The sequence below is a fragment of the Anoplopoma fimbria genome, chromosome 24 (genome assembly GCF_027596085.1).
Source record: "Anoplopoma fimbria isolate UVic2021 breed Golden Eagle Sablefish chromosome 24, Afim_UVic_2022, whole genome shotgun sequence".
Taxonomy (NCBI): Eukaryota; Metazoa; Chordata; class Actinopteri; order Perciformes; family Anoplopomatidae; genus Anoplopoma; species Anoplopoma fimbria.
Window position 1 is genome coordinate 2409869 of NC_072472.1, and position 17196 is coordinate 2427064.

At 39.6% G+C, this 17196-nt stretch overlaps 1 protein-coding gene across 1 annotated transcript in view; it reads left to right on the forward strand.

The window, feature by feature from the left end:
• The window catches only part of tmem132e (transmembrane protein 132E), a 106436-nt gene that overhangs the window by 42209 nt on the left and 47031 nt on the right, over positions 1 to 17196 (forward strand). Inside the window, exons 3-4 of the mRNA XM_054626219.1 lie at positions 8979 to 9119; positions 16181 to 16373. Coding sequence (XP_054482194.1) covers positions 8979 to 9119; positions 16181 to 16373 — 334 coding nt within the window. The remainder of the gene's footprint in view (positions 1 to 8978; positions 9120 to 16180; positions 16374 to 17196) is intronic.

The window sequence follows — 17196 nt, forward strand, 5'->3', positions numbered from 1 at the left end:
GATAAGCTCCCTGACTCACTACTCTTCATATTTGAGAGGTTACATTATCACACATCACCAATGATTTATTATTTATATTTGTGTGTTTTTTCGCACGTAGAGGTGGTGAGGAGATAACTGTGTACTGAGGCCTAGTTTAAGATCCACTGCAGCTATTCATCACGCCGGGTCCTCAGAGTAAAAGAAAAAAGGCCGGAGCTTTCTAAGGTGGGAGCGGTGGGAGCGGCGTCTCTGTAGTTCACAGACGGAGAGAGAAAATGTTTGAGTCCTCCCCCAGTGCATTTCTGCCACACAGGTCTGGGCAGCCGCTGAATGTGAGGAAGAAACGGAAAGATAATGCCCGTGTTCAGGCATGTAGCGTCACAATAAACTTAATTTTCTGCCTCTGCGCTCCCTAAGGCCTCAGCGAGCCAGAACCCCAGCTGGTAAAGACTTCCTTAAAGGGGAAGTGCAATACGGCTGTCACCACCTCGTCATGTTCATACAGTATCTGCTATGCTTTCATGGGTTTATTGACCAATGCCAATGACTCAAAGAGGACTTCATCAGATGCTCGGATTTCTGGTTTTTAAACATCTGCAATGAAAAGGTCAACATGTTTTAGTAGGGTTTTTCTCTGAGACATTGCAACAAGGTTTCACCCAGGGACGGCGTGTCAGTATCCACTTGTTGTGTGCATAGCGTCTTTTCAAAATAAACTTCCAATGTCGGCTTACTTACGCAACAAAAGTACTCGGTTAGGTTTTGGAAAAGATTTTGGTTTGGGTTAAAATAAGTACTTTTGTTCACTAAAATAACAATAATGTGTTGTTGTGTAACTTGCGTTTGTTAAGCAAAAGTTACGAAACAGAACTAAGTTTTCCAAACAGCGGTCTCCTGGGTGAAAGTCTACCGTCCACCCTGATATCCTTCCTAAGAAGGACTTTGTCGTTCTTTATTCACAGTGAACATGGACTGTAAACAGTTTTTAAAATTTATTTGAATTTTTGTTACCCCCACATCACCCTGCTGCTGAAAATCAAACTGTGTAGTAATCCCTGTCTGAAAATAGTCCCCAACAAATTCTCAATTTCTTACCTTCTGTTAGTGTCCAGCTGTTTCAAAAAAATTAGTGAGCCTTTTTAGAAAACGAAAAACATATTTGCAGCCTTTCTTTTCATTTTAAAAACATTTGCATCTTTGTTAGAAACCAACGTTAAAATCGAAGAATAACGCCAACCCTACCCTTTAAAAATGTGTTTCATTGTCTTGTTTTTGAACAAAGACAATGAGCTGGATTCAAACATGTTGGGCCCCCTTTTATTCCCTACAAGCACTTTCAAATGTTCAAAATTGGAGGACAGAACTTTCCAGTAGCACATCCAGCTTGAAAAAAAACAACTTGTAGTGTGTAAAAAGCATCCGTCTCAGATAAAAAGAAAAGTTTTATAATTGCAGTGTTTAGCATGATATTATCTTACCTCAGCAATAGATGTTTTCGGTGGATCACTGCAATAATTATCTGGCTTACTCATCTCTTCTGCTGGAATGTGACTTTATTGTTTGTATTAATTACAGAGCACTGTAAGCTAGAACAAAGCGCTGCTGGTGTTACTTTAAAAGCGAGCAGTTATGGATGGCAGGTTACTTATTCTGGTTGTTTTCTGAGGAAACACGGGGTGTTAATAACTAGGAATGTTCTGTCGTTAACTCTGTCGTTCTGTGTAGAAGACACATCTATCACTCCACTGCGCTGCTCGTTTCCACCAAGAAGTAAATCACTTCCAACATGTGCAAACCAGCAGCTGCAGTTTCAAATTTCTAATCTGCTCTGTGATATTTCCCCAGCTTCTCGTATTTTCATTTTTTCGGAGGCTCCCATTAAAAAGTCTGTCCCTGGCAGATCCGCTCTCTGGCTCTCCAGCTGCATGTCTCCGTGCTGCCGTCAAGAAAAAAACTCAAAGCTGTTTGCTTGTGAAGATAAACACCGCAGATATCAGAGTGCTTGAGATGATTGATATGATTGCTGCTTGTGATCCGAGGGCGAAGCCATGTTTGTCACTCGAGAGCTGCAGAGGAAACCGTTAGAGTGCCAGGGGAATGTGTGAGTGGTTAGTGACGTTTTTAGGGGGGACAAGTTCGATGAGAGGCCCGACAGCAGACTACTACAGGTTAACGTTACATTTATAACAAAGCTTTTTTTGCTTTTAGTCTCAAACTGTCCATTTTACAACTATAATTATGTTCACATATGAACACATTCAATCGTATTTGTTGAGTTAAGTTGGTTTAAACCCTTTGAATCACATCACTGGTCAAATTGTGCACATATTTAACAACAATATATGCAAAAGTAAAAATCTATTTCTTTGTATTTTTGTTTCAAAATCTAATCATCAAACAAAATATGACATGCGCCTACAAAACCTAGTGCCAACCACTTCTGACAAATAATATCATGACATCCATCCATCAGTCTGGATCTCCGTTTCTGAAAATTGAAGTCAAAGCTTCATGTCTTAAAGCTGCATTCTCTCTAGTGTCCACCAGGGGGCGACTCCTCTGGTTGTATAGAAGTCTATGAGAAAATGACTCTACTTCTCTCTTGATTTATTCCCTCAGTAAACATTGTAAACATGAGTTTATGGTCTCAATCTCTAGTTTCAAGTCTTCTTCAATACAGCATGATGTTCATTTAGTAAATGATGCTCCATTTAGAGTCAAACAGACCATAAAGCAGGGGATGCTTTAGGGCGGGGCTACACACTGATTGGCAGGTTTTTATGGTTTCCAGAGCCCTTAATAAATATCCTAATCTGTAAATAAAATGTATTTGGGTCAGTTCGCTCTTCTCTAGAGGGAAACGATACCCAACATAAGGGGGCTGTCAGACCCCTCAACAGTGGGCACCTTTCCAGACTCTTCAAGTCCCTCCTGTGACATCATCAAGGCAAATGTCACACTGGTGGTGTAAGCGTGCATCAAAACATGCAAGCTTATAAAAAGTCTTTAAAACACGTCGTGCAACGTGCATCAGGTCACGTCACTCTATCTCAGCATCCACGCACCCTGAGTTGGCTCCTTCCAGCTTCTGGTCCCTGACTTCAACCCTCAGCTTGTCAAACGGCTCTTTCATAAATGATCATTCACATTAATCCTATAAAATACACACATATGCAGTCTAGACTATTAAACGTGTGTTTCATTGGAGAGATTTAAAGTGATTAAAGTCTAAAAAAGTTATTTTTTATTGTCAGTCTCATTACGTCGTGGAGAAATTCCAGTTTTGCGAGTGCTTTGCCTGTGGGGACGTCCTCAAATGTGTTCAATAAACACTCTTTAAAAGGGCCATTAAGGAAAAATGTAAGTCTTGGGAGATTTAATTTGATTTAATTCTGGTTTTGCATATTTAATTTATTAACAGAAGACAGTTGTATTAAATTGCAGCGTGTGGCATGGCAGCTGACATGATTTCTGGCAGCAGTCATAAATGGGTCATGAGGACGTCGCCCTCTGTGCCCAGCGGAGAGCAATCCAAGCTCTCAAGTAGTACGAGCACACCATGGAGACACAGCAAGCTGCAGAGAAGAGACAAGAAAGCTGCTTTAAGTGCTGTAAAGCATAATGAAGTATTTTTATATGTAGTGGCATTAAAGGTGCAATGTGGAATATCTGGCCAGAATTTATTTTAAAACATTCAAACAATGAAGATATATCGACAAGAGAATGTGATGAGGTGATGTATAGTGTGGCAGAGATATCTAATGAAATTAGCATGCTAACCAGCTAGCCCCGACCCGTCCTGTATTGTTGAACCTCGGGAGGCGATAGAGAGTCACCAGACTGTTGTCAGTCCAACGTAAGAGGACAAAGAAGTAGTCCTCTGGGGGCTTGGAGGATGAAACACAATATACGAGTCGTTTCTCATTTCTGCCACTTTGTATTTAATACAATACATTTGGGTAACAGTGGCTCAGTGGGAAGAACAGGGTCGTCCTTTGAGTAAAAGGTTGGCAGTTCAATCCCCAACTCCTACTGTCTCCATGTCAAAGTGTCTTGAGGGAGACACTGCTTCTAAAATGCTTAGGAGGGGTCAAATGCAGAAGTCACATGTCATGTATGTCATGTCATGGGTTGGAACGATTGAGCATAGTATCACGATATTTTGCGTGACAGCATTGTACCGACGAACCCATTTTGCTGCAATAAAGTGAGATGAATCGAGGGAAAACTTAACCTTATTATGTAAAACAGATGTTGACAAACATCATTTGCAGATGAAAAAGGGTAATAAATAGCAATATTTGTTATTACAATACTCAGCATATCACTAAGTGTTTAAAATCGTATTAAGATCGTATCGTGACGTAGGTATCCTGATAACATCGTAGCGTTGGACTTCTGGTGGTTTGCATCTGTAATGCACTGTATGTGTATAACGAGTATAATTAAGTATATTAATAAGTATGTTTTAAAAGAAACTATCTAAACTATCTAATCATACAGCCCCCTGTTAGTGTCACAGTAAACAGACCGATGGCTAATGGGACGAATTTAGCTTATTCTTGCTCTGTTGTTAGTTAGTTTTTGACTTTTTTTTTTTATAACTGATGACTGTAAATTTAAAATTGTATGCAACCAGGAGTAGAGATGACATTTTGCTCCTTACATTAGTTTGGAGCATGTTGCCAGATCTGACATGTTGCACCTTTAACTCCAGTTGCATGTCTGTGCCAAGCAACTAAAACTGTATTTAATGGACGGATGGATGTTTAGAAATGCTTTAGAGCTCCAGCATGTGATGACTTTTTCTTCTAATCTCTGCGCTGGTTGACAAATAGATATTCTAATAGATAATGTCTTATAATATGATAGACTACAAAAATCATCATCCTGATTTCATGCTGTTTGGCAGTGTTTGCTCTACCTCTAAATACTAGACTAAATCTGGTCACCCAGGGGAGGCTCAGAAATCTGGCCCTTCAAACGTGTTGACCAAAAGCTCTCCTTTTTAGCAGTCCGCCTGCCAACTCAGAGTCTAATAGGTGTTGCCATGGCAGAAGGCATCTGTGTGGAATGAGTAAGTAATAGCTCTGTCTTAGCTGAAGTGGCTCACGCTGCCTCTTCACTTTCCCAGCAGCAGCCAGCAGGGCTCACAGAGATTCTGAGAATTTGGGGCGTGTGTTATTGCCAGTTACTGCTGCACGGCTTTTTCCATTAATCAGCATTAACACTGTTCAATGGGGAGCCCGACTCATGTGGCGCCTCCCGTGGGTAACGCTTCATCCCCCTCTCATTTGTGGTGCAAAAATGAACCAGAGCCTGTGAAAAAAGGCCGGTCTGATTAAAAAAGCACTGGTTCTGTGCAACTTGCAGGCTCTCTAAAACAGATTAGCATGAATATGTAGAGGCTTTTATAAGCTGCTGGTGAGTGTAGGTAATGAATATAAAATCACGTATTACCCACCAGGGTTGCATCGTGACCAGAAGCAGTTGTGCCCTACGATAATGCGTGATTATCATCTCTTATGATCAGTATTTTACGAGCTACAGTGATCAAGCAGCAACTGGGTCACCTCGTTTAGAGAGAGAGGCTGAGGGTGTTACGTTTCCCCCTTTTCAACTCGCATCAAAGGCGACGCGCTTGATCAGGGTGATTTCTTAAACATTACATATTTCCGTTTCATCTCCCCCTCTGACGGAGCTGTGCGAGGTGATTACTGTATGTTCTCTAATGTGGGGGGATTTGATGAAAGAGGACAATAAGAGCTGCAATAACAAGAAACAATGTTTCACAGGCTGCAAACCCATGACAAACTGCTCCTTCTGTTTGTTCCACACAAATTGGAAAAGGATTTGAGGTTCATGAAGTTCAGTTTTCATAGATTTAATCTACAATACTGTAGTCGGTTTTCACGTGATAATCCTCTCAGATCATGTTTGCATGTCATTCTGTCGTTTGTAGTATTGAAAGTTTGCAGGACTTGTTGAGTCAAATTCAACTTGTTTTGTACTTGTTTAATGATATATGGCATATGGTTATAATTAGCTTCTTCTTAATCACTTTGGTAAATGCTATCAGCAGTAAACTGAGATCTGTGTCGCTGACATTAAAATGCAGATCGAGCCGTGTGACTATTCCGGCTGAAGAAACGAAGACGGCTTCGGCTGAAAGTCAATTGCTTTCACGAATCATGGATGAATGGCCGATGCACCGAGCGCAGGTTAGCGTAGCAAATGGAAACACCTCAGAATTTTTTATCTGTCAAAGAAATAAATGGAAGGATCTGGAAGATGTCTCAAACATCAGCCGAATGTTAATGAGATACTGGCGAGTGATCTGATGACGAGAGAAGAGAAGAAATAAAGCGTCATTGTGTTTTCCTGTAAAGACAGAATCATTAAGATCTCCAGAGCTTTGCCGGCTGGAAACAGTGACCTTCTGGGAAACACTGTCTGATACTCTCCATGTCATTATCATGTTGTGTTTAATACAGTATTTAAAAGAAAATGTTTGTGTCTGTTACCACAATGTAGAAAGTGGGATTCCCATGTTTGTGTTGATATGAAGCGGAATAGGTGCTTTATGAGTAGAGTGAAAGTTTCAAAATGCTCAATCAACGGAGAAACGCACCCATATATATGTATATACAAATAATTACATTCCCATACAATGAAACAGTGTTGGGTATGACATTTTGAGGTGGAAAGCATTTTGTCGTGGATTACATTTACTTTTAGTGTATCACAAAAACATTTCAATTTAAAGGCAAACCATGATAAGTTTTAGTAAACCGAACCAAGTGCTTTTGTTGCATAAACCTAAAAGTCATAGTGTAGCAGTCTTTTGTTTTGTTTGCTTCAATTTTACAACGTTAACCATATGTTTCAAACAGTTTAAAACTGTAACGATAATATGGGAGAAAATACTTTTCCCTCAAAACATAACAGAGTGCAGTTTAGTTGTATGGGAACTTTATTTTGAAGGAGACAGGGTTGAAAATACTCTGCCGTTTGAAAGAGTAGTCAGGACTTCCATAAGTAGGTGATGTCCAGACTATTCAGTCACCTGTAGATGTGTTGTTAAACTCCGAGGAGTTCATAATTCCACAGCTGCAGTGACTCTGTGAGGACAGAAATGCAGACCAATCAGAGAAGACTGGGGTTTAAAGGGAGGAGGGTTTAAAGGGAAAGGCACGGAAACAGAGCGTTTCAGACTGTGGCTGAATACATGTTCATTCAGAGAGACACTACGAGAAAAATACTGTGTTTTTTGTACATTAAAGCATGTAAACACGTTCTACTAGAAACCCCAAGCACAAGTATGAACCTGGAATTGAGCGTGAAATGTGACCTTTAACTTAGCTCCCAGTCTGGTTTTGAATGAATTATCATGAAGGCACAAGGCAGACAAACAAAAGCCACATATGTTAATAATTCATCCCTGTCTTGTATTTCATGAAAATGAGACCATCAGATCAATAATCTCCATTTGCTGTGCACGTCTGTGGACGGGCGGCTTGTCTCCATCGTGCCTCGGTGCAGGAGTCGGGCGTGGCTCTGTGGTCCAATAACCAGAACCACAATAATAACTGAGTGCTTTCTGTTTGGGCTTTTTCCTCTCGGCTGCTTCGTATTCTGTCAGTGGACACCTTAATAGCACGTCTGGCTAAAGTCACAAAGGACAGCTGCCAGAGCTGGTTTGTTATCAAGCTGACAGAAAATTTCAAATGATCCGTCGCTGCTTTGAACAGCCTCTTACTTTTAGGTGAGCTGTCATCAATATGCATATTGAAACCCTGCTCAGCGTCACAATCACTATTTACTTCTTTTCAATATTCAACTTATGATGTTTCAGGTTCAAGTCTGAGTTCACTTTCAATACGGACGCTGCATATTGGAACAGCTCTTTTACAGCTACTCTTTTTTCTACTTCTTTTGAAGCTATTTATTTATGCATTTATGGTACTTAACTTCTGTTCTCACAGAGGAGACGGGTTTGGGAACATGGGGAAATTTGGGGTTCTTTCTGTGGGCGGAACATATATGTGAAACTACAGATTTATGCATCTACATGTTCGTTATGGGTGTGTGCTGTATACACACATGCATGTTCAGTATGTGCACGTGCAAAATCTCTGCAGGAACAGAAATGAATGAATGTATGTATAAGAAGGTGTAGTTTGTGGTCGGTGCATTTAGATGTGTGAGCGAGAACGTACATGTTTGCATGATTACACATATGTATATGAGGTTCAGTGATATTTTTATTCCCTAGATATATGCCAAAAGAGAAAGCTTGACTCTTCAATATGTATCAAGTGACGTGTCGTGCATCTACGTGTGATTAATGTTTATTTATTTATGTGGAAATGGATGAAATAAAATGAAAACATTACATTTTGAAGACGTGCATGTATAAGTTATCACAGCACTCATAATCGTCTCCTCAGTGTATTTCAGTCTCTGGTCTAATTGACACCTGAAGTAATAAGAGACAGCAGGGAGTATGAGGGGGGGGTTCCAGGTTCAAACACCCTCTCTGCTGAAGTGTCCTTGAGCAAAGAATGTTCTGACCCTGACCCTCCTGTGCAGTATGTTTTCTCAGAGGAGATGAGGGAGTCGACACAGTATCCTGATACGGAAAATCCTACATTATTTACTATGTTATTTATATGAAATTCGCTTAGTATCTTAATGTTGAATTTTTGTTAATGCTGTAAAAAGCATCGCAGGCTAGATTTCAGAAGCGCCAGTGGACTCTGTTACCTGAAGTCCTCTTCTCTGGTCTTTTGGTCTCATCTATCATCGCCCTGTCATCTTCATTCATCTCAGTTATTGATTCATCTGTGGAATTGCTTTTGCCATGACGCAATACAAGGATGACGTCTTCTGCACACGGAGGGCTCTCACCTCTGACCTTGGACATAAATCACCCCCTCTCCTACAATAAATATTTAACCTGTTCCATTCTTTTTTCCCTTTGCTGTTTCCTGCAGGGTCAAAGCGAAGAAAGGAGTGAACCTGCTCGAGACCAAATCGAAGAACGCCCAGTGGAAGGTGGACTGGGAGATTCAGTCCGGCGCCAAGCACTCCATCACCACCATCGATGTGAACAAGAACAAAGCGGTCAAACAGGGGTAAGTCCACCGCCCCGGGCCTGAACACACTGCGTCTCTCTAACCCACTGCTGCAGCTGTTGATTCCTGCCCACCCTGATATTTGTCTTCCCTAACAATGGACAAAAGGTCTCCAAAAAGGTTTCCTTGTGCGTAACAGCCATAGTTCACTCTCTGATTAAAGGCAGCTTTTAAAAGCATACACCGTTCTTTGTAAATGCTCCAGAAGATAAAATAGAGCTTTGGCCCACAGCAGAGTGACTAAAGCACCCTCTGCTTTATAGCACAACGTTAAATGAACGGAGATCTTATCTGCCTAGTCTCACTACATCTGCTGGTAATTCAGTCCACATTGGAGTGATGAGGTAAACCATTTTGACTGCGGGCATTAAAATACCTTTGAGATGAGATCTTGTCTAAGAGCAGTAATTATGCCACGTTCCTCAAAGGACTAAAAAACACCTAATCACAGCCCTGCAGTGTCTGACGGGACTGTAATGGACTCTGTCTGGGCCGATTCTACGGTAAATACAACTTTATGCTAATGGTGAAAATAGAGTTGCTCAGTGATTTGCAAGCTCAATGTTGTCTAAATGGTGAACAGCCTATTAATGCATTTGGTAGCCTGCTTTAGGAGCACAAACTAAATGATTGGAGCAGTTATTATAGGCGTGAATATGAAGAGGCAGGTTAAAAGGTCAATTTTGTGCTCATAGAACTGGGGTTACAATATCGTAACTTTTGATTTTAGCATATCTGCCCCCATTCCAATACAATTAAGATTAATTGGTAATAGGGTGGAAACTTTTAATCCTCACAGCAGTGAAACATTTTGAACAGTTCAACAGCAACATTTCTTTCCATAGTCTCTGTCCATACTTTCCTTAGGGACTATTTTTTTGGTAGAAAATGTTTCCAATGGAAACTATTGACAGTAAGGTTTATGATTTCTCCAGAAAAAACAAGAAGCTGTTTCTGTTTGCTGTTAGATTATTAAAAAAACAATGATGATTGCTTCAAGTAACACCTAGAATTACATTCACCCCAACTGATTTGAAGTAGTGTAAGAAATCTCTGCAAATACAAAAAATAAAACTATATGCATTGCATGGATGCCACCATCGGTGGGTGGGAAAATAAGTTTCTCCTTTTGTTTCTGGAATTGGAGTCAACTAGTCCTTTTCAACAGCTGCTTGCACAGGAACACAGCGAACATCAATCACAGTTTGTTCATGGATTTCTTTGTATTGGTGCAGTTTGGCCTTCCTTTGAGCCACTTCCACCGAGGGAAAGCAACTAAATTTTTCCAACCATAAATCACAATATGTGATGCGCTCAATTCATTAAGAGCTGCAGCACGAGAGTTAGGCTGGCTATCACTGAGCCTTGGAGACATCAGCGACTGCTGGTCTTAATATCGGCCTCCCTGTGGACTCCCCTATGGCTTTGGGAGAAACAGGGCAGAGAGGAAGAAGACAGAGTGGCCTTACCTGAAAAATAAATCCACTATTCCTCTCTTGTTTACTTCCCAGCGCCTTGGTGGCAGCCTTTCTTGCTATATTTAGTGACCCATGTCATGTAATTTTTGCCACCCTGTCACCATGTGTGAAATGTCCAGTAGGGGGTCAAGCATGGATAGAGAAACAACGTGTCACGCTCGATTTTTATCAAGAACCCAGTCGATTCTGTGACCACCTAGAGCCAAACAGCCAAACAATAGCCTTCTAAAGTCATGAAGTCACGGACCGCTTCATGTTATGACGCTTCACTCCCATCAAAATGATTGAATGTGAGCGTAAAATCTCTTTATATGAAAAAAAGCTCTCTTGCCTCTGAAGATTCTCTGGTGGAAATGTACAGAAGTGTTGTGAAATTGGTATTATAGGTTGTTTGGAGCTCTGGATGAAGTCTTTATTAGTATCAAAATGGTGCAGAATTTCATAAAGGTTTAAGTAATAAATATCTATAACGTATCACCCAGTGATTCCGCTGTAGTCTATTTTGTGTCAATGGCAAAAACATTCAATGCTGTTCATTGTTGTGGGAAAAGGTCATGAGGGCTCTATTAAGCTGTTTATTTTCCTGACCTGATGTTGTATCAGTTCCCTAAAGTTAAAGCTGCTCTGTGAATATTTATGCGATTGTTGCATCCTTAAAATTACACGTATGTTTGTAGTGAAATAATCCATCGATTGTAAAAGTCTGGGCTTGTTTCTTCTTATGTATTCATGAACTGTCACAGTGTTTCTTTGAATCCTTCACACAGCGTTTAACCAGATTTTAACCAAAGAGGCAGCAGAACAGAAAACGTTCATGAGGTCGTTTCGACAAAATGGCATTTTGTTGTTAAAGTGTGAGGACTGGTCACCTATTGGGCAGAGTTACTACAGTATTATGCTTTCATTTTCATAATTACAAACTTTCTTGAAATTCCAGATATCTTTCATAGCGTTCTGAACGATATTTTCAGAATAGGATATCCTAAATAAATGCATTTACTACCAATTAAACGTAAAAACACACTTCTTTATTTATTCCTAAAACCCAGAAATGAGTCAGCATTTCATCCCTGCAACACTGTATAGACTGTGTTATGTATCTTAATAGTTCAGTTTATGTTATCACACTTTTAGCACCTCGTTTGTTTTATCTAGAGAGAATGTCCAACCCTATTTTATTTATTGTTTGAGAGCATGGAGCTCATTCTGCAGGAGGAAACTATGTGCAGCAGCTCCAGACTCCCAGACTTTGCAGTAATGAGCCCCAAAATACAAGAATTCTCAAGACAATTATTTTCCTAATTACCCAGTTCAATTTAGTAATAATAATTCTAATATGTTTTTTAACTTCAATAATTGTTCTCATTCACAAGTCTTTTTGTGCAAAATTTAGGCAGCAAATAAGTAACTGCACACTATTTAAAGCCCCCACCCTCACAGACAAACTCACACAGCATCATGGCTGAATACATCTGAGTACCACTTCTGTTTGTACATCTGGCTTTGTTTACTCAAAATTACCTGAAACTGAGGAAATGAGGTGAGAATGTTTTCCCCTGGGGGCGTTCCGTTGATCTCTTCATCACTCTCCTCTCTTTATTATTCTCTCCTTATCCCGTGTGTCTCCATCACATCTCTCTTCAGTCATTGCTGGGATTATTCACCGTATTTATTCTTTTGTGACCCTCCATCTGGAACGGTCCCGTTCCAACAGCAGTGTGTTGATAACGCCACATGAACCAATGCATTATTGATTGCGGTCGTTGGCTTTCACATGAATAATGTTCCCTGAAAACACTGTGGCTTCACCACAACAACAGTCAGGACAACAGAAATAACCCATCATTTATAGGATGAGGTGTTTTTTTACTTCTGAATAACTCAGTGTTAAACAAGGGATGAAACAAGGAAAAAAGATTTAGAGCACATTTTGAAGTTACAATATTGACGCCTTTATGTTTCAATGGGCAGAACCAGGCTGACTTTTCCCCCTTGACTTCCATTCCTTATGCTAAGCTAGGCTAACAGACTGCAGCTTAACACACAGAATTTATATAAATGTTCCTTTACATTTAAACTTTACTTCAATAAAGCATATTTTGCTATAAATGCATTTAAAAGTCAGTGTTTTAGACTCATGCGGTCTTGACGCGTTGTCATGGTGATTTAGAGCGTTGGTGGTGGACGTCCTCCAGGTGTGTTAGGTGGTGCGAACATGTGGTTAAGAAGCAAGTGTATCCCTGTTTTAATTGTGGAGCGCTCTGAGCCCTCTGTTCACCATCGCTGTTGGAGCTCTGCCTCGCGGTGCTTTGATCCCATGAACTCTTCCCTGTTAATCAGTTCAAACAGACCTCTGATCAAAGAATGAAATCCTCCTGAGCTCCAGAAAAGCCCCAAGCTACAGCTTTTAAAATATATATACTTTGTGCTATGCAGATAGACGGTGCATCATTAACTTCATGGAAACAAGACTGGACATTTGTTTTTTGAGCCATGTTCACTTCCTTCCTCCTCCTTCCTCTCCTCCTCTGGTGTGAAATCACTTATTCAAGTTTTCACCAACTACTGTATTTATGTTGTATTTTATTTGTCCAACATCAATATCTATATATCTTTATATATCCATGTTTTATATGTAATATATGTATGTCTATATTACATATATCAAATCTGAAGGGAATAGCTACATGAAGTATTTACATTGTTCATTTTCATAATGGAAAATAATGGAGAACAGAGTACAGGAAAGCTCGTAAAAACACATTTCCTCGTGGAGCGATTATTCCCCTTTTTGTCTTCTGAAACCATAGGAACTGGTGACATTAATTAGCTAACACATGCATAATGTAGTATTCTGATGAAAAGGTCACCCTATAATCCCATTGACATGCCCTAAGGACATGTAATAAGACATACTGTAACACAGCAGCTACTAGAGCTGTGGAGAGGAGAAACGCTCACCGACTACAGTGGAAAACTGCCATGGGTTTGGCTGATGCTGTTAAGCAATGTAAGGTGATAAAAACCTGATAAGAGCGTACGCAGAAAGACAAGAAGAAGATTTTTTAGTAAATACCGCATCACTCATTCGGATCTCTAAAGCTGTGTCAGAATGTCAGCCGTAACTGTGGCTCATTGCTTGAAATGTGAAGGAGAAATGTCATTTTTCTTCCTTTTTTCCCCACATTCATTCTTTTTCAATTTACCCTTCACTCTAAAACGTTCCCTCTAACCCAAATCAGTGCATTGTGAACATCATTTTTCCTTCCCCCCAGCACGGTGGCAGTCGACACTGTATTGAGCGGCGGTACATGCACTCACTCCAGTGGGCCGTAATTGATGACAGCTTTAGCGAGTCACAGACAGACGGGGGGGTGTTTGTTTTCAGTGAGTGATGTCGAGACAAATAGGCTGAGATCTCATCACGGTGTTCCCAGAGAGGAGCCGTTTGTGGGCGGAGGCTCGTACAGATAGTTCCAGCCAGCTTTCACTAAAGGGCTCTCAGGGCTGAATGGTGGGCCGGGTTCTTTGCTTTTGTGCAGGACAGACGGCGAGCGCTTCACTGTCAGCTAAAGGTGAGCTTTGGGGCGGGATGCTTCCCGTCACGGGTGGAGAGGGATTTAATTTGCCCCTTCGCCACCGATGAGACAGTTCACATTTTAGGCTTGTTGAACCTCGAGGATTACAAACCCAACAAGCAGGATCTTCATAACAGGAAGTCTGTTATCGCCTCTGCATCACCGGCATGTCTGCAACAGTGAAACCTAGTTCCCAGCCGAAGTCTTTGGTGTCTTTACACCCTGCAGAGAGAAACAAAAGAGAGAATGCTCACATATTTCATGTGCACGGCCACCAGAGCAATCAGGTTAGCGACCAAAAAACTATTGATTGTCCAGGAGGGAATCTGCAGCCACTGCAATTACGGTTATTTGAGAGTTAGAGGCAGATCCAAATTTGCAATCCCCTCGCTCAAGCTCCAAACTCGGGCCTTGAGATGGAAGCTAGCTAGCAAGATTAAAGAACACTGATTGTTTATTGACAAGACCTGCACACTGTTTTCATTCAGAGATATGATAACTTCATCTAAGTAAGCAGGACGGCCATTAGAAACCTGTCACTTCTCGTTAGTTTTACCGTCTCTCTCAACAGCAGAGACGTAAGTGATGAAACCTAAAGAAATAAAAAGTCCAACGTCAGATCAGATTTTTTATTAGTAATGAACAAATAAATGGTCATCAGGGGAGATGTCTGACATGATGAAGGTTTATCTGCAAAAATATTTTTAGGGGAAATGTGATCCCTGTCTGGATTGCAATCACGGAAAAACATTTTTACAAACAGGGAAATGTATCCCGTGTCTTGCAGAAATGTACAACACCAACACTTTCTCTACAGATTGACTTGAGAACATTTTCAACATGCACACTTCTTATTTTTCTTGTTAAAATCATATTTAAGTCCAGTTTTGACAATAAAACAGCAACTATCAAGGGTAGTTAAAAGCAGAGAGGCTCAGACACACCTACTTGGAAGAACAGTTGAGCGAGATGGATGTAGCTTTGTTCTCAGCTGGTCAATGATAAATCATTAGTAAAGCTCTGTGTACCGAAAATGATTTAACTTTTACAGACGGATTTGTATTCAGGGTTTGCGACCAGACAAACAGGGATTATGGGCACTAAAGGTATTAAATTGCAACATAAGAGAATTATTCAGATTGCAAAAGTGTTTCAGCTTCTTCACCGTGACTTCATTTAATCAAGAAAGGTGTGAACCGAAACCACTTATCATAATGGCTGCACAACGGAATCATATTAACCAAAACCACGAGCAGAAACGGAGCATTGTCTCTTTAAAGCTTTTAAATTTACGTCAAAACCTGAACATCTTTACGATTTAGTTTTTTTACATCAAGTAACGAAATGTACGTGAGTGAAGAACGGTAACATTTCAGAAAGGGAAGTCTGTGGTGAAGCTTGGAGTTAACATCACACTGTGACCGTTAAGATCTCTGCCATGTTAACTGCCTGGTGTCTGTCAGTCTGAGATCTACACATCACACTGAAATGTTATGACGTTCATTTCATCACTGAATACATAACATTGATTACACAACACAGGAAGAGCCAAACACTGGCTTTTATCCGTCACTGGATATTGATTGTGAATACTGTCATCAATGTAAAAACTATGTTATTGGTCATTTCTATCATCTGGCACAAAAGAAAAAGTATGTATATTACATGCTGCCCTTTGTGACATGCCTTCAAATACACAGATGTAGAATATTACTTTGAATAAAGAACAAATGCTAAAATACATCATCTGACAAGTATCTACTGGGCTCTAAGGCTTCCGGCTGCAGCGCTTCACATGTTGAAGCCTTCATGAATACATTATCTCTTTATTCAACTCAAGAAAAACTTTAAAAATAACTGCAGAGCATTGTGTCGACAGTTCGCAAACTGGCATATTTAATAATTAAAAACTATCCAGTCGGTGATTTCATTAAAAGAGTTGTTCTGTCGCTTTCATAAATATGTTGCAGCAGCTGACTTTGGCTTTTTTTTACGGTTCTGTCAGGGACGTTTTGGGCAACGTCGAGGTGATGCAGTTGGACTTCGAGATGGAGAACTTCACCAGCCTCTCGGTGACCAGGAGGATCAACTGGAACATCGACTACAAGGGGCAGAACCCGCCTCCGGACTCAGAGAAGGTGGTGACGGAGCTGACGGTGGTGCAGCGAGACATTCAGGCCATCATCCCTCTGGCCATGGTGAGTGGATGTGATTATCATTCAACTCAGAAACATATAGGTTATTTAGGTTATTATTTATAGTATAGTGTTTTTCCTGCATATACAATGTTTTGCTTAACTCCTAGAGTAATCTTTAACTAAAATAAGTTGGGGTATTATTATGATTATTAGTAGTAGTAGTAGAAGAAGTAGTAAGAGTTTAATTACAATGATTGATATGATTATTATTATTTTAATTATTATTAAAAGTATATGTATAATCATTATTATTAATACAATTATTATTAATACAATTATTATTAATATAATTATGATTAATATAATAATCATTAATAATAATAATATACACATTATTAATATAATTACTATTAATATAAACATTATTAATATAATAAGTATTGATATAATTATTATTATTATTATTTGTATTATTAATAATACTAATACTACTAATAATTTATTACAATTATTCATATTATATTATTATTGTAATAATTATTATAATCACGTTTATTGTTATTATTATTGTTATAATAATAGCACAAACAACAATAATAAAAGTAATACAAATTATATGAGTAATAATACTTTAAATAAATTATTTCATTTGTATTGCACATTTCATGCAAAGATGCTGCTCAAAGTGCTTAACAAAACCGCAAAACAACAATATCACTATTCAATGTCAATACAACAATACAACAATGATGATTCCATTAAAGTTTAAAAGCCAAATAAATGTCTTAAATCTATTTTATTCCAATAGAATTTGCTGCTCAGTTTAGGGTCATAAAAACAGAGAGCAGCCTTTAGGAACTTTGTAAAGAGCGGCAGTGGAAGA